At 40.4% G+C, this 21,300-nt stretch overlaps 1 protein-coding gene across 9 annotated transcripts in view; it reads left to right on the top strand.

The window, feature by feature from the left end:
* Positions 1-2,758: 2,758 nt before the first annotated feature.
* clip1a (CAP-GLY domain containing linker protein 1a) overlaps positions 2,759-21,300 on the top strand; it is a 25,634-nt gene continuing 7,092 nt past the window's right edge. For 4 of the 9 annotated variants that reach the window (XM_085180181.1, XM_085180178.1, XM_085180180.1 and 1 more), the window contains exons 1-17: positions 2,760-2,915; positions 6,327-6,630; positions 7,226-7,761; positions 8,436-8,560; positions 8,655-8,871; positions 8,992-9,189; positions 9,279-9,370; positions 9,586-9,646; positions 11,811-11,915; positions 13,074-13,982; positions 14,141-14,257; positions 14,556-14,613; positions 14,747-14,830; positions 14,924-15,080; positions 15,237-15,402; positions 15,853-16,068; positions 18,217-20,661. In XM_085180181.1, the coding sequence (XP_085036307.1) occupies positions 6,540-6,630; positions 7,226-7,761; positions 8,436-8,560; positions 8,655-8,871; positions 8,992-9,189; positions 9,279-9,370; positions 9,586-9,646; positions 11,811-11,915; positions 13,074-13,982; positions 14,141-14,257; positions 14,556-14,613; positions 14,747-14,830; positions 14,924-15,080; positions 15,237-15,402; positions 15,853-16,068; positions 18,217-20,661 (5,577 nt within the window). In that variant the 5' untranslated portion in view covers positions 2,760-2,915; positions 6,327-6,539. The other 5 variants (XR_014877197.1, XM_085180183.1, XM_085180177.1 and 2 more) reach the window with 5 other exon arrangements.

Here is a 21,300-nt window from a genome sequence, read left to right as displayed (position 1 = left end):
TCTGTTGTAGAGGTTCCCATGAATGTGTGTGTGGGACCAGCTAAATGGAGTTTCAAGTCTGGAGACTGCACAAGATAAAAGTCCATTCGGGAAAGAAGGATTATGACTTGGAAAACGTATTTTAAATTCACGGAGACTTATGCAGTTAGGAAAATGTTTAAACTACAATTCTAAATAGTCACAAATCAAAAGTTAAATCATATTAAAACGTATATTAACAAAACTCAAAAACATAAGAACCCTGGGTCACCAGAACCAGGACCATGACAGTTTGTCTACTAGGAAGTTGAAGGGTAGCTCTGTATTTCTGAAGAATTACAAACAAGACTTGATGCTTAAAGCTGGTTTATTTAATTAATTTGTGTAAACATGGTGTTTGGGGTCTGATTGAAGGATTGATGTGATGGTAAGGTGTCCGCTGCTCCGCTTTGAATATTGGTATGAACTTGAAACAGTGATTACTTAGTGGATTTTCACCAAAATTGTGCCCATGTTCAAGACCATATTTGCTGGTTGTTGTTGTTGTTTTTAAGGATATTTTTTTTAAATTTTCACAAGAATTGCTAGTTCCCCTAGAGCAGGAGTCTCTATAACGCCAGTCCTCGAGAGCTACTATAATACACAGTAGCTCCTGAGGACTGGAGTTTGAGACCCTGCCCTACAGTATTTGGCCACTCCAACAATCAGAGGATTCCCTGTGAACAAGCATTTAGCGACAGTGGGGAGAAAAAACTCCCTTCAATAGGAAGAAATCTCCAGCAGAACCAGGCTCAGGAAGGGACAGCCATCTGCCGCGACTGGTTGGGGCCGGGGGAGTAAAAAAAAAAAAAAAAAGCCAAAGTGATAAATATTGGAGCAACTTAATTATTTTTTTGTTAAAATCTTAAGCTGTTGTTATCAGTTTTAAAGGAGTATTGGGTTTGAATTGTAGATAAGTGTTTGCAGTGGATTTCTGCTGTGATTACCTTTTCCAACCGCTGCTTGTGGTTTTGTCACTTTTGTCTGGGGTCAAAGAAGCAATGCTGGAGACTTTTGTCCCCCTCTGCTTCTCACTTTAATGCAGGGGGAACTTTGAGGTCAGGGTCAAAAAAGGGATGCTTGAGAACCTCCAAGGGTCTGATGCGCTGGTTTGCATCCAAGGCCAACATCCGTTTAATCAGGCTGACCAATAAATCTGTTCCACTTTCAGGTCCTGTTCTAACTGTGATTACTTGTTTGAGGTCATCAAGATGCTGAAGTCTATATGTCGAGTGTCCTTGGATTGGTATCCTGTCTCATACAGAAATTGTTCTTCTGTCTTAAATGTCCAGCGCTGTTCTCTGTGGTTGTTTTTTCTAAAATAATATTCTGTGGCAAAGCCACAGTCTAGAATATAGTCTGGTGGCTGGCCCTGAGTGTCGGTGATGAATTTCAAAACATCATAATCCATTTTCCCACAGTAGAGGGGCACCCCTATAGCAAGTTCCACAGCTACCAGCCTCAGAGACCACATGTCAATTGCTTCATTATATGGAATATGAAGCATAACTTCAGGTGCTCTATACCAAATTGTCTGCACACAGGCACCAGGAATCACTGCAGACACAGGACGTGCTAGGCCAAAGTCAATAACTTGGACTTTGATGGAAGACTCATGGCGGTTCACAACCATTATGTTTCCAGGTTTGAGATCAGCAAGCACTATTCCCAGGGAACCTATGTGGTACAGAGCATTTGATAGCTGATGTAAAATTGGCCTCAATTCTCTTATGGGGAGACCCTGGTGATTCCGATCCTTTATGTAGTCCCACAGGTTTTGGTCCAGCAGTTCAAAATTTAAGCAAATTTTTTTCCTCCATGGAGGAAAAAATTTTCCACTTAACAATGTTGCAAGTATCAGCATCCACACGTCGCAGTTTCTCCAGGATGAACATTTCCAATTTTGCCTGTTGCAAAATTTCAGGTTTGCTCTTGTTGATTTTAATAGCCACAGTTTTGCTGTTTTTGGTATTTCAACATTTGGCTACAACACCAAAGGTACCTTCTCCAAGGAAAGCTTCTATCTTGCAGTGCTTTCCCAAAATGCTCCCTTCAGATATTTCACGATCATCTTGCAAGAAGGATTTGTTGGCTGACATGTTCAAATGTTCTTGTTGCGCAAGTTCACCTGAGTTTTGGAAACTGCAGCTGATTTTGTCTGGTCTTTCTCTTTTCCAATTTGAAGGCTGCTGAGAGACCACAAGGTTTTGTCCCTCTCTGCTACTCATTTTAATGCAGGAGGAACTCTTAGAGAGGCCATGGTCAAAAAAGAGCTGCTTGAGAACCTCCAAGGGTTTGATGCGCTGGTTTGCATCCAAGTCCAACATCCGTTTACTAAAAAACTAGCTAAAAAGCTATGACCACCATTTTTAACGAGTTACCAATATGCGAGATGAATCAGTGAAGTCTAATTTTATTTCCTCCCCAGTTTATTGTTATCTATGGAAACTTGGAACAAAGAAGAAAAACTTTTTGGGAATTCAGCTCACATCAGCTCACCAAGTCAAAATTGCAATTAATTATTTTAAAGTGTGTACTTAAAAACTAAAAAATTTAAGTCATCTTATTATTATTTTTTTAAACAATTCGATAGTACGTCACTTTTTTTTTTTTACACATGGATGGCAAAAAATACTATTTTCAGTGTTTCTTTAATCTATCGTTCAGTCTTCGAAGCAATGGAGTGCTCCATCTTTCTGCACATACTATCTTTGGTCGGCTCCCGCCCCTGACGTTTCCCTCAGCCGTTGGACAGGCGGCACGCACGCTGGGCTGTGCCTGCCTCCCCGTGTGTGAGTCGAACGTAGTTCTAAAAGTCATCGAGGTTCTGTACTTAGCTTGCTAGCTGTGTTATTTTTTTCCCCTCGGACGACGAAGTCTGTACATAAACACATCAGGTCAGTACTTCCTCACCCCGTTTCCGTGTATTTTCTGGTCCAACAGTGGCTGATAAACACGCGTGAAAGTTGTTCAGGTGTTGTTCAGACGTTACTTGAGGTGAGGTGTTAGTTTAGCTCACTAGCTAACCAGCCCATATCGCTTGTGGTCTTAACCACCGGCTCGCTGAACCGCTTTGGGCCTCGCTGCTAGCGTTACTTAGCAACTGATCACATCCCCCCCCCTCCCCCGACCGGGATCCATTTAAGAGGTGACCAGGCACCTCAGCGCCACAACACTTTAGCTAAATTCATTCGATACAGATGATTTTAGCTAACAATTACGTGTGCTGAGTGAATTTGTAGCAGCAGTGTGCCCTGCTGGAGCGCCGGTGACATTGCGGAGACTTTTGGACTTGTGGAATTTGCTCTTCAGTTTCTTAGCTTATGACACCTTTTTCTTTTGGGGGGCTATGTGGGAGATTTGGACGTGGACGTGTTGAACCTGTGTAGCGCTAATGTCTCCCATTCTTAGCGGAGAAGAGCTACCATTCAGCTAGCTGGTAAGGTGAGTTAGCTGACAGGACATTTTTAGAGCAGCGTTACCAGATGTGCCACCTCATCGACAGCTCCTTGGTCCGCTAGCCACTGGTAGGCAGAGGTGACAAGGCGAGTGTCGCTTACAGGCAAATTCGCTGACCTGACACAAAGATAACTGGGTTTACAGCTCAGCCACAGGGTGCAGTGTGTCATGAAGCTGCATTGAGAGGCAGGGGGCTGATGAATGCTATCTTTTTAACTGTAATGTTTGCAGTGCTGTAAGAACACATTAAAGAGGTAGGAAGTCTGTTTTTGGTCATTCGAGGCCTTATTTATGTCTATTCACATTGGTATGAGCTAGAATCTGTGTAGGACAGGGGTGTGTCTGTAAAATGGCAGCAAGGTGAGGGTTGTTAAATTCAAAACAAGTGAAGTTAGAGGACACAGGATGCTTTTTTTTTTTTTTTTTGCCTACCTTTGTCAGTGCTAACAGGGGTCTGAATAATCCTCCCTGCAGATGTTTCCTCAAATAGGAAGAGACAGCGCTTGACTTGGCCTTGAGATGACCAAAGCAGGAGAGAGAATGTATGAGTCATGTCAGATAATGCACACATCTGAAGATGTAAAGGTGTTAGTTTATTGCTTATGGATGCAATGAAATGCACCCTACTTGGTCTTTGTTTGGGGCAGGAGTTTAAAGGGATACCTTGGCAGCTCGAATAGTGGAAATGGGCCTGATTTAGTAGTGAAGTCTCTGGCTAATATTAACCTTGTGGAAGACCATGTGGACTTGGTTAACCATTAACTCCTTCCAACTAGGAGTGAATATACTGAAGAATTTTAAGAACTTCTGTCTGGACGTTAATTTGTTTTCATCCTGTTTTGTGTGGTGGAGGTGGAGGACAGTTAAATCATTTGTCAGAGCCATAACACTCATATCCAATACTTTAATGGACGCTGAGCATGCAAACGTATACAGTTGTGAAAATGGAAGTCATCTATGTTAATGGAGGTCTCTGAGAAGTCTCTCTTCTGCTTTACAAGCTACTGTTTACCTGTTTCTGTTTGTTTATTTACACCAGGGGAGAGAGAAACTCATACTACATGTGATATAATGTGAATCTAGTTAAGAATTATACTTTTTTTTGCATGCATCAGTGTATTAAATCTCTTTAATAATAAAATTAAATAATAAAAGCTTTTGCAAAGCTTGAGTATTTGGTTTTTTTCCCAAGCTACAGATTAGACTGAGTCAGTGGCAAAAGATTAACATTACTGTTGTGGGAAATTCTTCACCGTGAGAGGATCATGTTCAGCTGACAGCATCAGCTCACCAATCAGAGCTGTAACATCCTCTGGTCAAGCTCATATGATTTTTGTGCTAGAGCTTTGTGGTTTTTCTGATAGAACTAACCTTTTGCTTTTAAAACTCTCTGCACAATGAATGTAACCTCTGCGTATTGTACCACGCGTTCATGGGTCAATCAGTCTAGAAAGTGCAGTCTTGCATAGACAGTCTTCAGCTATAATGGCTTCCCTGTTTTGCCTATTTTTGACCTGAGGGCTTGAGTCAGTCGTCACTCAAAGACACAGCAGGATAAAACTGGAGCACTGCTTTCAAACTGGGTCATGTCTGCTGATGGCCACCTTTCACTCTCTGCTGAGAAATATCTTGGAGGCTGCGTGAGAGCTTCCTTTCTTAAGTTGTTTAGGTAAACCTGTGTAGTGCAGCTCTTAGGCCCTTTTAGGAATGAAAGGTATGTTTGTGTGCTGCTGTTGAACAAGTCTTACATTTAATTTCTTTTCTTTGAAGACAAGCGTCTCGCCTGACTCTGAAGAGGTTCACGTCATAGTTTGTTTTGAAGTGAAAAACTTTTAACGCTCTCAGGAATTCGATACATACACAGCTTGTTTCATTGTCCTGGGATGTTTCAGATGTTTGCAGTCAATGATTACAGGAATAGCTACATATAATAAAATCATTTTCTTGACATTGTTCAAGTCCTTGAGCTCCTTGTTTTCACTCATAACATGACAAGGTAAAGCCCAAGTACAGAATTAAGTGTCAGTACACTAAATGAAAACCCTTGTTTGTATACTGGTAGAATTTCATTATAAGCAAATTTCTTTGCAGATTACATACAAAAACGGTTGTGATAATTCCATACTTATACAAACTGTGTCTCGGCTAGATGGGGACATATGCAGGGTCTTTCCCTGCCTAAGTGCATGTTAAAGGTCAGCAGATGTATAAAACATTATGATTATGATTCCACAGTCTTTGCTTCAAGTAAGTGACAGACAATTTCTGTTAAAATGGAGCGTTCAGCCAATCTGCTTGTGTGCTGAGGTAATCTGACAAACAGGATAATCTGCTGCCTGTGGTCGTGTTTCTGCAGTAATCCAGTTTTATAAAAAGCTGCCAGCCAAGCCTTACATGTTGTTCGATGTCAGAATGATAGATTGAGAGAGACCCTCTGTGACACAGTATGTGCTCTGTGGTCAAGGTCACGCATTATCAGACGTTCAGATGGCACTACCACAGACTGCACGTTGGTCAGTCTGTGAAGGGGTATTTTTAGATCCAACTGTGATGTCGTGTATGCCGAGGAACTTGTTGTCATAACAAAATGCCTCCATTAACACAGCACTAAAAACAAAGTCTACAGATCATGGCTTGCAACAAGTGCACTGCTGTTTATTAGTTTAGTTAAATAAATTAAATCAATTATTTAAATAAATTATTTTTGTCAAAGACAATAAGAGTTAAAGGCAGAGGATATTGGCAGAAGGCACACAAGGGTTATTGACCAATGAGTAAAAATACTTTAGTAAAGGTTCACAAAATCAAGTAATGTTACTTGTTTTGTTTTTCCCTCTCTCTATCAACAGGGTCCTTTTTGCAAGAAGCGCTTTTTCTCCCTTCTCCCTTTTCCTCATTTTTTTTCTTTTTTTTTTCTCCCCTTTTTTTGTTTATTAAATTTTGGTGCGGAGAGAGAAAAAGCATTGCAATCACAGAGCAGCAGGCAGTGGTTTTGATGGTCTGGGGTAGGTCTGTATCCAGGGACGAACACAAGCCTTGTGGTTCAGATCACAGGAGGAAACATGAGCACAGCCAAGCCCAGTGGCATAAAAGTGCCTAGCAAGATAGCTCGGCCACCTGGAACAGGAGCCCCCAAGACCAACCCCAGCACAGGTAGGAATACATGTCGAAACTCTTCAGCTGAGTAGCATTTGAATGCAGGTATAGCCTTATTTAAAACAATGTACATGTTTGGTGTTTTGTGTGTGTGTGTGTTTTGTTTTTAAACTTACCATAAACATGAAAATTGATTCTTGAATAAATAATTAGTATATTCTTAATGCAAGATTTCCCTTTGATACCCCGTTAAGCAGCAAGACTTAAACAGATGACAGTACATTTATAGTGTTATATAAATATAAAAATTCGTTAACGCCATAACCGCATTAACGCGGCAAACCTCTGTTAGCGAGTTAACGCGGATTGCGGAGCTGCAAGGCTTCAACGCTGTTAGCGCAGTTAGCTTGTTAATGCGTGCAGCCCCATGCATGAGGCGATCCACGCTAACTCGCTAACGGAGATTTGCTGTGTTAATGCGGTTGTGGCGTTAACGTCATTTTAACGAGACTAACGCTGACAGCACTAATAAAAATATATATATACAAGGGGTGTGCTGTGTTTGCTCTGCATTTGTGACGTGGCTCTCTGATTCAAATTAATAACTTAATGAGTTTTCTTAAAGTCTGCTCTCCCTCTCACCAAAATGCAGCTAAAACTGCTGTTGCAGACAAATCAGCTGCAAGTACCAGCTCTGGAGAGTCGGGGAATGTGGAGGAGAGCTTCCAGATTGGGGATCGAGTTTGGGTAAATGGAAATAAGCCGGGCTACATACAGTTTTTGGGAGAAACGCAGTTTGCCCCAGGACAGTGGGCGGGAATTGTTCTAGACGAGCCAATTGGGAAGAACGATGGGTCAGTAGCAGGCGTTCGATACTTTCAGTGTGAAGCCCTGCGAGGGATTTTTACCCGCCCCTCCAAGTTGTCTCGCACAGAAGGAGAGGCTAATGGAACTCAGACGGCACCGACGTCCCGCGCAGCATCACCCACTCCCTCAGTCGGAAGTGTAGCCACAAAAACAGCACTGCCTTCAAGTACTGCGACAGCCAAGAAGGCCTCAACAGCAACAACACCAGCTACCCCATCTTCCAATCTTGCAAGGACAAACAGTGAATCTGTCTCCAACCTCTCAGAGACTGGATCGGTCAAGAAGGGGGAACGGGAACTGAAGATTGGTGACCGTGTGTTGGTAAAGTTTCTATAAGTAGAAAAAATTTGCTTACAGTTTTCTTCCCTGAACATTTCAGCAAAGCTACAAAAATCTGAAGGGTCTCCCTTTTGTGTTTTAGCAATGTCAGCAGGGCCTTGAGAATCACATGACTCACGAAGCCCTCCTCCAGTTTTTGGGAAGCTAACAAATGAAATATGGTTGCTTTCACTTGTACTTTGAACCATTCACTTCTGAGTCAGTGAAGTAGTTTTAGTAACGTAGTACAGTCACTCAGGTCTGCTTATAGATGTTGAGTGCATTGCTTCCTCCTTATGAATTCCCTTTCCCCCCGCACAATCACGAGGATGTGTAGCACATTAAGTAAAGAGGAAGTGTTACTCATGCCTGTTGGGCAGCAGAGGAAATATGCTCACCATTACCAAATTTAGTAAACTTCCAAACTATGCTTTTAAAATCATTTAGAAATTCTTTTATAAATAATTTATTATTATTAAACATTATTTTATAAATTATAAAACATAAAATGTAATAAACACACACATACCCCACAATTCTGGCATGTTTGCATCTGTGGCTTTTATGGAATTATCTCCCTTGGGATTTATTAGCAGGCAAAGCTGATTACTTTTTAGTCCCCTCTCATCTGTTAAGAGAATTAAATGTTGGCTAATCTTTGGTGTATTTCCTCTTAGGTTGGTGGTACAAAGGCAGGAGTGGTACGCTTCCTTGGAGAAACAGACTTTGCCAAAGGCGAGTGGTGTGGCGTGGAATTGGACGAGCCCCTAGGAAAGAATGATGGGGCAGTGGCAGGCACAAGGTACGGAAGCCACAAGATCTATAAACAAGTTGTGTGTAAACTCAACCACACTCCTCCTTTTATTGAACACTTTTATTATTGTGGTTGTATTCAGATATTTTCAGTGCCAGCCCAAGTATGGCTTATTTGCTCCAGTGCACAAAGTCACACGCATTGGCTTTCCTTCCACTACGCCTGCCAAAGCAAAAACAACCGTTCGGAAAGTGGTGGCCACCCCGGGGGGGCTGAAGAGGAGCCCCAGTGCCTCATCCATCAGTACCATGAGCTCTGTGGCATCTTCTGTTAGTGCTAAGCCGAGCCGCACAGGCCTGGTGAGACACACTTATTGAAAAAAAAAAACAAAACAAAGAACAACAACAGTGTATTACCTGTGGCATTATGGTGAGAGACACGCAGCAGTATGAACATGGTACCTGTCTCTCTTTCTACAGCTGACAGAGACATCCTCAAGGTATAATCGAAAGATTTCAGGCACCACAGCCCTGCAAGAGGCACTGAAGGAAAAGCAACAGCATATTGAGCAGCTCATGGCTGAGAGGGACATGGAGAGGGCAGAAGTTGCCAAGGCCACAAGCCATGTTGGAGAAATGGAGCAAGAAATTACCCTGCTAAGGGATGAGCATGAGCAGGTCAGCTCAGTCACTGAGCCTGAACTACAGTTAGAGTTTAGTATGTATTAATTTTATCTCTTTTAAATGTTTGTCTGTGATTTTGACAGATGGAGGCAAAGATGGATCAGTTGCGTGCCTTGGTAGAAGCTGCAGACAAAGACAAGGTGGAGCTGCTGAATCAGCTTGAGGAGGAGCGTAGGTGAGAGTGTGGGACTAGTTAAAGATGCTCATGAGAGTATATTAGGTCCTCTTGTTTCAATGTTGTGAGACACTGAAAGTGGGGTGAGAGCTTTGCTCCCAGTGCTGTTGTTTTACAGTCATAAGGTAATAAATTTGTTGTTGGCATCGCTCTTGATCACTGCAGTTTAGAGGTGGCTTGTGCCTCAGAGGAGTAAATATGTTTCTGTTAAATAGGAAGGTGGAGGACCTTCAGTTTCGTGTTGAGGAAGTTTCCATTACCAAAGGAGACCTGGAGGTAAATACACAACACGGATACACACCGCTGACTTCATATCTAAATTTACACTTCAGACGCAGTGGGCTGCCCCATTCACCGTGCCCGAAATTCCAGGTTACATAAACCCACATAATAAAGGGATTTAAAATGTTGGTAAAGCTAGCAAAATTGGAGTAGCGACTCCAAGGTCCAGTTTGGTAAATTTTGAATTTCAAATAAAACAAATCTTCTCAACTAGAGTCCTATAATAGAATATGGAGCATAATATATCTACTTTAATCTTACATGAGATTCACACAAGTACAGTCAAGTCAATACAGTGTTTGCATTTAAACCTGCCCCCATTTCCATTAAATCACCAAATCTGACATGAAAGTGTTAGTTTTATGTAACCCCCAACTTAATGTAGACAGATAAATTATGTCATGATCATTTGTTATTGGGTTGGTTTTTTTGTTGTTGTTGTTTTTAGCAACTTGCATCCCAAGTTGCAATATTGAGAGTGGAGTAGCTCAGTAGTATATGTGTTTCTTTTCTAATTAAAGAATTTATTTATTCCACAGTGTTGCACAGGAAACCACCTCTGTTACTCTGAAGGCATCCTAGCTCAAAATAGATGTTTTATACTGTGGGCTACAGGGTTAGAAACTCAATTTTCCTTCTCTTTAAATGTGTGTACTAACAGTTAAAGCAGCAGATATTCATAAATAATTTTGTGTAGTTAAAAAAAATATGACCACCAAACTAAAAAATAATGTGTTAACTTCAAGCTGTTGAAGGTGTACTAATGTTGAGCTGTAACCCTCAGTAACCCTCCTTGTTCAGTGACGCGGTCTTATTGCTTCTTCTTCCTTCCCATGTTCGTCTTTCATGTTGGTCCAGTGCTCAGCATGGAACCACTGGAAATGCCCCCTTGTCTTTTCACTACCCAGTCACAGTCCTAATTTCTGAGCCTGCCCACTGCAACCAGGGAGGAATAACACCTATGATAAGAGTTAAAATGTAATTTAATATATGTGTTTTAAGTTTTCTAATAAAACCGGTCCAACGTCCATACCACTGACTGGATATGGTGTATCAGATTGCTAAATATTAGTTTATTTTATCCATTGTATTCAATGAAGACTGAGATAAACCATGGTCTACATACATTTAAAACTGGTGCTATTCCAATTTTCCAAACAGACCCTCTTTTTAACTTTTATTGTGTTTACATAAGATTAGAAGCAGAGCATTTTTCTAAGTAATGCTTTATTAAGCTTCCATAAAAATCTGTACTTGTAACACCAAAATACAGAGAAAGCCAGTGAGATCTATTTCTTGAGCCTAAAATGTTTCAGTTACTGATTGATATCTGTTAAGTTGGTCACAAGTCTTGCACACGGTGGTCTGATAACTGCTGGTTTCTCACAACACTAAATATTTAAAGTGTGGACAGTGGCCTCATCACCAAAGAGAGAAAGCAGTGTAGGTATTGACAACACTAATTGCTGTATATAGAAAACCACAATAATAAATGTCTTAATATTGACTTTGTCTGGTAAAATCGGACATCTTCTGTATATTAACATACACCAACTTTGTGTTAGTGACACACAGGGATCAGGAAACTCCCAGTACTGCCTTCTCTCCACACCGTGGTGAAGTCATGTTAACTTGATTTTACTTGCTGGCTTGGCACACAGTATCAAATTTTCTGTGTATCATAACAGTCTGTGTGATTTGTTTACCAGGTGACATTTTTTTTGCATGGTTACTTCTAAACTGCTTCCATCAACATACTCATCCTGCACATCCATACTACATGCCCCCGTCGTCCGCTGCTTGTTGTTTTTTTTCTTTTTTCTTTTCCCCCCACCGTTTCTTTACAAAAAATCCCTATTTGCAGCTGTTTATGGCACAGCCTGAAAGTTCTGCATGGGGGTGTTTTCTCATTTCCACTCATCCACCACTATCCACACCCACCCAGTGTCCTTGCCTCAACCCTTCAAATACTCACTTGCACACAAAGACACACACACTCACACACACACACTCACACACTCACATACACACTTTCACTGTCATCCCTATCCAACCCCTCCTTCCTTTCTCCTGTCTCCCTCCCTCTCTGTCTGCGTTGGGCTGGCATGTGATGGTGGCACTGGTGTGTTTTCTTCCTCTCCCCCTTGTTTACTAACAGACGCAGACCAGACTGGAGCATGCCCACATTAAGGAGCTTGAACAGAGCCTGCTCTTTGAAAAGACCAAAGCTGAGAAACTCCAAAGAGAGTTAGAAGACACTAGGGTAATGAATTCTGCTCTGCAGCGTGTTGCGTTGGGAAAAAGGCCTGTAGCCAAAAAATGTGCAGCAGTAACTGGACTCTTGCTGTATATGGGCTTGTGGTAAATGTACCCTACAGATGCATTTTTTCAGCTTTACATAAAACTAATAACCCTGATCTTAAAAACCAGATTAAATCATATACTAAAATATTAAACATCTTTGGTATGTTTAAAATCCTAAATTAGTCTGCCCTGCTTACAGTTTGCAAATTAAATGTCAAAAGTATTAGTTTCTTTTGTCACACTTTATCAGATATTAAATTATCTCAAATTCACACTGGTCCACTCAAAATCTTTATATATTGAAAATATGGAGGTTTTGACCTCTAACCATGTGTATCTGACAGAGAGACACATGTTTACCTATATTTTCCAGCAGATGGTTTTGTGATATCACTGCTTAACCAGACAGACAAACTCCTCCCCAGCTTGTACCAAGCTAATCATTTTCCCAGTTATCCTATGCTCTCCTTTCCCGGTCCTTCCTGACATCCATTTGTCCCGCTTATTTGGTGTCCCTGCGTTTTGCCAGTTTAAAACCGGATCCACCTCCCAGACCAGTCCACCTACAGTGTTAGAGTCACAGTAAATGTATAGTTACGAGGAGGATTAGGCCTGTAGGTTTAAAACTGCACTATGTTAACAAAAAAAAAAGAAAAAAAAAGTTTTGTACCAGAGCTTGATTGGTGTAAAAGTACTATAAAATATCAGGACTACCTGTGATGTTTTTAGTTTGTATGTCTGATAAATCACGACGTCAGTGAGGACACTTTCTAGTCTAATACTTGGTGGAAAATCTGTTGCACACTGCTGTAGCTCCATACATGCTTTCAGTGTTCACTTCCATTATCTGGATCATACCGTTTATAACCACAAGAGGTCAGTATAATGATTTATTTTTAACATCAAATGTTTTGTATCCTTCTCATTTAAAAAAAGCAACTTGAGGAAAAAAATCTCACCCAGTAATCACTTTAAATTACTTTAACAATTAGTTTTTCATTTATTTAGCAAAAGTTAGTTATTAAATAATCTTATTAATCCTTTTTTTTAATGTACTGAGATATTTAGTAGGCTAGTTTGAGATACATTTTTAAATAAAAATTTCCCGCTTTTAAAGGTTGCTACTGTGTCAGAAAGATCCCGTATTATGGAACTTGAGAGGGACCTTGCACTTCGAACAAGAGAGGTGGCTGACCTGCAGCTGCGTCTTGGGGTCCAGCAGGGCTCTGAGGACTCAAACTCCACTCTTTCTCCCCTCCTGGAAGAAATAAACTCTCTGAGGGATCAGTTGGCTTCTCAGGAAACTAGTCATCAAGAAGAGCTGGGTAAATACAAGGAGAAGCTAGAAGCTCAAGAAAAAATCCACAGTGATGCAGTTGCTCAGCTTCAGGCTACATCTGTGAGGCTCTCTGGTGACAAAGAGCAGCTGCAGATGCGCTTAAGTCAGGCAGAGAAGGAGAATGCTGACGCTGTTGAACTGTGGCGTTCAAAGTTGGAGGCTGCCGTTGCCTCTCACCAGCAAGCCATGGAAGAGCTGAAGGTGTCCTTCAGCAAAGGTGCAGGTGCTCAGACAGAAGAACTTGTAGAAACCAAAAGTGCACTTGAGAAGCTGAAGTTGGAGCACAAGTCAGCTCTGGAGGAGGCCGACGCCAAACACAAAACTGAAGCCACGACATGGACTCAGGAGTTGAAGGCGCTGAAGGCACAGGTGCTGTCTCTGACTGAGGACAAAGAGCGACTGGAGGAGTCACTTCGGTCCAGTGTTGAAAAAACAGAAGAACAGCACCTGGTGGAGATGGAGGATGTTCTTGGAAAGCTTCATGCTGCTGAACTTAGGGTAAAGGAGCTTGAGGAGAAGGAAGCGACGCTAGCACAACAGGCTCAAGACAAGGATGGAGAAACCAAAGAACAGATGGCGGAAATGGTGGCTCTGCGGAGCAAAGTAGCACAAAGTAACCAGGAGCTTGTAGCTCTGAAAGCTCAGCTAGAGGAGGTACAGAGCCAAGGAGACAAGCAGGGTGCCAAGGTGGGTTCTTAGTAACTTCATGATCAATAAATGCTCCCTTTTTGTTATGTGCCATATTTTTCTCCTGGTGATGTGATTATCCTTGACTTGGTGTACCATTTTCATAAAATCATTGCTTTTTGTTTGTTATGCATTTCATTGCATTTTATATGTTAAAGGTTGCTGAATTAAACTCTCAGTTGGAGGGCAAACAGCAGGAAGTCCTCTCTTTACAGCAGAGTCTGAATACTGTAAAGCAGGAGAAGGATACCCTGGAACAAGAACTTGGAGGCCTGGTGAGAACTGTGACTTAATTTTTGGTTTTGGAGATATTCTCCCCAAATTGTACCTCCCTTTTCCCCACAGTTTACCTTTATCTTATTTCTGTTATTTCTCTGCTGCAGTTTTTAATTTTTTCATATTTATTATTGTCACACAACAAATCCGCATGTATATCTGCAGTAAGCTAGTGTCAGCTACTATTTACTGATCCAGTGCGTTGATCTCAGTATTGAACGCAGTTAAAACATATTGGCAGTTTGTCTACTGTAGAAGTGTCATATAAAAAAAACGTTTTCTAAACTTTGCCGACAGAAACAAAAGGTGGCTGAAAGCACAGAGGAGCAGACTACATCATCAAAAACTATGCAAGGTAATCTGAGTCACTCTGTGGTCAGTTACCGAAATGTTTTCACATCCCATTTTCCCGTCATCTGCTGTCATTCTACGTTTTTAATGTGCAAAATCTTCTAGTATCAGTATAATTTTTTTTTTTTTTTTTGTAGAAACACTTGAGAAACTGAGTAAGAAAGAAGAGGAGTACACATCCTTGGCCCAAGAATCAGAGTCATTAAAAAGTCAGCTTGCTGGTAAGCTCATTATCATTTCATTGATTATCTTTAAATATTGTGTGTGTGTACAGTTTTTGTTTTAACAAAGTCATCTTTTTTATGTTTTTACAGGGCTGGAGAGGAAGATAAAGGCTTCAGATGAAAAGAACGAGCAGCTTTCAAAAGACAAAAACAAGCTGGAAAATGATATCTCTGATATGATGAAGGCATCAGGTGATAGTTCTGTACAGCTGACCAAAATGAATGAAGAACTCATACAGAAAGAAAGGTACCACACTTTAATTTTCCATCATTAAATATGACCTGATTACAATGTTTACTCAGAAAGAGTCGGATACTTGTTTTTCTTTTGTTTTAGTCCACGTAATTTGTAATTTATCCGACTGCTCACTGCACATCCTCCTCTTCTTTTGTCATCACACAGGAGGCTAGAGGAGTTACAAAATCACCTAGCAGAGGAGAAGGAGAAGGTGGCACGCTTAAATGAACAACTCCAACAAGAAGTGTCCCACAAAGAGCACGAGCTCAAGGATACTAGAGAGACACATCAGACTGAAATAAATACCCTTCAGGAGAACATCACTACCTTGGTTAGTCACAAAAAATATGTTTTGATGTATATTTTGAGTACATATGTTGAACTAGCATTTTCAATGCACACATCTATTTTTAGAAATGCTCACAGCATCTTTATTTCACTAACCACAAACACTTCATTTAATGTCAGAGCGGTTAACTTATGGCAGGAATTAATCAGCCTGTTCACTGGTGAACTCATAACTGCAAATGGAAACAGAGTGGACAGTCATCTTGCTCTACAAACTTTTTTCTTTACTTTTTTTTTCTTTTTTTAAACTGACCCTGAGCCTTTGGTTAACTTGAATCCTTTTATAAAGTAACATACTACTTATTACTTGATGTAAATGATTCCATTAAAAACATATTCTGTTTTTTTGTCTAATCATATAGACATAAGCTGCATCAAAACAAGGCGACAAAGATTTTATTGTTGTGTCCCTTTCTTGTTCCCTGTTCTTTAGGAGAAGACTGTTAAACAGGGTGAGACCTTGGTTGAGGAGCTCAAGGCCTCACAGGAGAAATCCCTCTCTCAGGTGTCTGAGCTCCATGCAAAGGAATTTGAAACACTGCAGAGTCAGGTTGACAAGTTTAAGCAGGAACTCTCCTCCTCCAAGGACAAAACCCAAGAGCTAGAGAAGATGGTGTCTGAACTGCAGCCATACAAAGAGCAGGCCCAGGTAAGTGCAAACACCTTCTGGTGCATTTTTATTTTTGGCAATTTGGTAGCCTCAAACATTAAAATGGTTGAAACGGAAACGATGAGGAAGATGTATTTAACTGTTTTGGGGTTTTTGTTGTTGTTGTTTATTTATGTTTTGCCATACACATTATTTGTTTTGAGTTGCTAATTTTCCCTTCACATTACAGTTAATAACAAGCCCTACAATCAAAGGCACCATGGGTTGCATGCTTGCAGGGATAGAGCTTATAAAATTCTGTCTGTATTTATAGATGGTTTATGGTTATTAGTGGAAAAACATTCGCATAAAGAGAAACGATTAGTTTTAAATGCTGTGCATATGGATCGCATGTTCACCTTCAGATGAATCTGGATTGCCATGGATTTAGAAAAGTTTTCAGACCATAAACTTTAAGAACTTCAGATCAGGATGACATGGATACAATTACAGACATAAACCCAAAATGACGAAGTTATTGCCTAAATTTATGAAGTCATAGTAAAAATCTGCTTGTTTTTTTTCTTTTTTTAAAAAATTTGAACATTTTCACTTTTCAAAAAATTGATTTGTTTGTGTCAGTGCTCACTTAAAAAGTTTATTTTACCTTAATTAGTCGTGAGATGGATGGTTACAATTTTTTTTATTTCTTTTGAGTTGCAATTTAAGCTTAGTGTACGCACAAATAAGGCAATCAAGATGTGATTCAAGACTTTGAAATCCAACAGTTGAACCAAAGTTAAGTATTGATGCGTTCTAACGTGTGTTTGTGAATTTTTCAGTTATGTTGCAAGTCAAGTTACTATATATTATTCTACACTCAGTAAAAGGTTAATAAATTTAAATTTTAAGGATAATTTTTGATACTTTGATACAAATACAACCACATGCTTCAGAATCAAGTCTGCAGTAGAGCAGGGCGATATGGCCAAAAATATTTATCACGATATATATTTGAAAATTTGCGATAACGATATAACTGACGATATAATTGATGCAAGACAAAATACAACTCCACAACTTTACTAGCGCAAAAAAACAACAACATTTCTTTTATATGCATTAAAGCTATATAAACATTTGACAGTGCAAATGCAAATTCCTTGCTGAAAGTTTAACCAAAAGGCCTTTCCAGTAGAAATGGGCTGACATATCCTGAGCATAACCATGTATAATATCCACTGAAGTTAAAAAGAGGTGCTTTGCAACATTAAACTGCAGTGTGCCAAATAAAAAAGTCAAATATGTATTTTTCGGACCATAAGGTGCACGGGATTATAAGGCACATTAAGCGAAACAAAGCAGTCAGATAAATCAAACTTTATTCAACTCATTCTTCTTGCTTCCTTCACTTCTGTACCATTGATTCATTAATGCTGTATTCTGTACACAGCTGCTCTATTCCCATGTTGTTGCAGTATATTAATGACTAACCTCGTATTGTGGAAGGATTATCTCAGTTGTTCTCCTGACTGAAGTTTGGTCTGTTTGCAGCATCCTGCCGTGCGATTGCATTTGTCCCTAACCACCAGGAACCCTCACCTTAACTTTTATCGAGGGGAAAAGTGTTAGCGTTCTGTTCTGTTTATGTTATGCTATCATAGCTGTGTCGCTAGCGATCACGTGGCACATCATTATATACCACCTAGCCCAACTTCACCAACCCTACAGACGTCACTGCTGTTTAGTTTCCTGTCTTCATTTATGTTGGAAGTGATAGCAGAGCAGTACGTTTGATTTTTTTCAGAAATCTCTCAGTCAGAACATGCTATATCATGCTTAGGTAACTAGCAAAACTAGCGAGCTAACTTCTGCTAGCTTCCTGCTAACTTCTAACTCCGTTAAATGTAATAAATTCTGTGCCATCAATCATATCTTGATTGCTTCATCTTAGATACACTGTTCAAGTCGTATTCAAAGAAAGCAGAAGTGAAAATGTTCTGCCTCTTATTTATATATGTATATCTTTTGAAAATCATTGTGGTGTAAGCTCTGGTTTGATCTTTTGCCATTTTTGATGCTTCTGCAGCTTAACCTTTCCATTTGCATATGACTGATATCCATATCTGCTTGGTTTATTTTGTATTCATTCATTCCTTGCTATGGGTATTCCCCTCCCTTTTTTTCTGTCATCTTTTGTTTTCCCAGTGTTTTTCTGCTGAGCTTGACTCCTACAAGCATGACGTTGAACAGTTGTCCAAAAAACTGGAAAAGCAAAACCTAGATCTGGAAAATATGTATAAGGAAAGTGAGGATTTTAAGGCTGAGAAAGGCAAACTGGAGAAGCAGCTTTTAGATGTTCAGGCTAAGCTTTCTGCCCTTGAGATTATTCACCAGGAACTTTCAGTCCAGAATAAAGAACTGCTTACAACCAGAGAAAAGCTAACAAAACGCCAAGAGGAACTGCTCGCCACTAAGAAGCATTCAGATGTTTCAATGAATGAGGAACTCGACAAGCTCAAAAGCCTTCTTCTAGAAGCACAGACTGAAATCAAAGATCTGAAGCAAAGTAAAAGTGAATATCTGGCTCAAATTGAGGAGCTTCAAAGACAAAATGCAGAGAAGAATGATTCTATCCGAAAGCATCAACAGGACATTGAGCAAATTGAAGCAAAAAAGAAGCAGCTACTTGAGGATTATGAAAAAGTCTGCAAGGAGAGAAACCGGCTTGAAGAGGACCTTAATGAAAGCAAGTCAAGGCTGACGTGTGAAAAGGACAATCTGATTTTGGAGAGAGATTCTGCTAGAAATGCTAAAAAGTCTCTTGATGCTAAGAATGCTGAGTTGCAGGCAAAACTGAAATCCTTGAACTTAGAAAAAGAAGATCTCACAATCAAGAACACCCAGCTCCAAGCCCTAGCAGAAACGCTGACAAAAGAGAAGGCAGAGATGTCCTCTGAAATCAGCGCAGTTGTGGAGGACAAAAAGAGCCTTCAGACTGTGAAGGAGGAGCTCCAGAATAAGCTTAGTATTACAAAGAAAGACATGGAGAGCTATATCCGTGAATGTGAAGAACTTAAAATCTCAAAAATGAGCTTGGCCCAGATGCTTGAAGAATTCAAGACAAGCAGTCAAGTGACTGATTCTGAAAGGATTCACTTGCTACAGGAGAAGGAAGACCTTCTTGCAATCCAAAGACAAACCTCTAACAAGAAAGAAGAGCTTCTCAGAGAGATACAAGAATTAAAGGAAAAGCTTCAAGTATTAACAGAACAGCTGACCCAGACCAGAGAGAAATTCGAAGAAATGTTAGCATCTGTTGAGCAAGAGAAGCAAGCGCTTCGTCTTCAGAATTCTGAAACGGAGATGGCTCTCCATGCTTTACGAAAAGAGAAGATGAGCCTGGATTCAGCGCTGGAGCAGCAGAACATGGACTATGAGCGTTTGGCTGGGGAGAAGGAAGAGTTAGAAGAGAAGCACACAAAGGCCGTATCTGACAAAAGTGCTCTTTCTCTCGAACGTGATAAGCTAGCTAGTGATATCCGAACAATCAGTGACCAACTGGATAGTTTCTCCAGAACTAATGTTAACCTTATTCAGGAGAAGAATCACTTATCAACAGTGCTGGAGGAAACCCAACTGCAAAAAAAAGAGTTTGAAGGCAAGTTGACTTCTTTGAAACTGGAAAACACTGACCTGCAAAATGAACTGAAGAAAAAGTCCTCTGATAATGAAATGCTTGAAAAGAGCAAAGCTGAACTCAGTGAAGAGCACAGTAAACTAAAACTGAATTTTGAGAAGGCTAACTCTGAGCTTGTTAATCAGGTAGAGAAACTGACAGAAGAACACAAACATCTTCAGTCCTTACAGACTGAGGCAGAGAGAAAAGTGCTGTCCTTGCAGAAGGAGAACCAGGAGCTGGTTCAGGAGATCCAGGAGTTGAAAAGTCAGATTAATTCAGTCTCTGATGCCAAGCGAGTACTTGAGACCCAGCTGCAGACTGAATCTAATGAGCGCAGTAAAGCGGTGTCTGACCACGATCATCTTTCCAAGCAAACTGAGGAACTGCAGAGAGCTTTGTCCAAAGTTGCTCAGGAGAAAGAAGAGCTTTCATACAACTTCAGCAATGCTGAGGAGCAAAAGAAGGCCTTCATGGTGGATGTGGAGGCTTTGAAGGCACAACTGAAGCGCCAAGAGCAAGAAAATTCACAGTTGACAGAAGATAAAGACCAGTTATTATCGAAGCTTGAGGAGCTGGGCAGACAGATGACCTCACTGACCACAGAGAAGGATGAGCTGTTAGCCAGCCAGTGTAAACTAGAGCAGGGGATTTCTTCCCTCCAGATGGACCAGGAGAACTGGCTTGCAGAGCAATCAAAACTTCTTGAAGAGTTGAAGTGTTTGCAGGTTAGTCAGGAAAAACTACAGGTTGATGTTAAGGTCTTACAGACAGACAAAGAAACTTTGGAAAAGCAATATCAAGATGCTGTAGCCGAGGTATCTGCTTCCACTGCTGTAAAAGAAGAAATTTCCTCCAGCATCGCACATTTAACAGCTCAGAAGGATGCCCTCCAGGTGGAGAGGAATGAAGCCACCCAGCAAGTCAGGCAACTGGAATCACAGCTAAAAAATGCCATTTCTAAGCAACTTGAGGTATTGTCCTCCTGTAGAAATCACTGATTAACACACGTTAGAACGGCTGGGGCTATGTCACCCTCTCACTGCATGCCTGCTGGTTTGTCACACTGTCCCTCTGCTCTTTATGTCTTAACACTTTCCATTTACTAACCAGTGTTTACCTCTTTTAGCTCCCAGCCTTAGCCTGTGGGTTTATAACGTGATCTGATGTTGGGCAAAAATTCCTGTTGATCATATGGTTATATAGGTGTCCGGTGATCTGGGTCCTGCTCAATGATAAGTGAGAAATGCCATAACTTAAATAGTTGACTGTCTCTTCCACAAGACAATCAGCTGTCAATGTCCGTTCTGAGGCCACAGGATTTAAGTCTTTATGTACTAATTATGTTTCCTCATTGTGAAATCTTTGTTGTTCATTTTTAGGCACACTTGGATTGCAAAAACCTGAGGTCTGATAATTGTCGAGCTATTTGAGGAAATAATTTAACATGTAGTTAATTACATTTTTTTTAAATTGCTGTCAAAACAAATCATGCATTACAAGTAGTTAAATCTGATCTGCGTATTTCAAATTCTAGTGTTTTGGTTAAAGTAATTTGGTGTCCTAACCAACAATCTGCTGCTTTTAATTTCAATCTGTTCTGATCATTTGCC

This window comes from Neolamprologus multifasciatus, chromosome 12 (assembly GCF_963576455.1).
Source record: "Neolamprologus multifasciatus chromosome 12, fNeoMul1.2, whole genome shotgun sequence".
NCBI classification, from domain to species: domain Eukaryota; kingdom Metazoa; phylum Chordata; class Actinopteri; order Cichliformes; family Cichlidae; genus Neolamprologus; species Neolamprologus multifasciatus.
The sequence above is the reverse complement of the archived record's forward strand: the minus strand, read 5'-3'. Positions and strand labels throughout refer to the sequence as shown.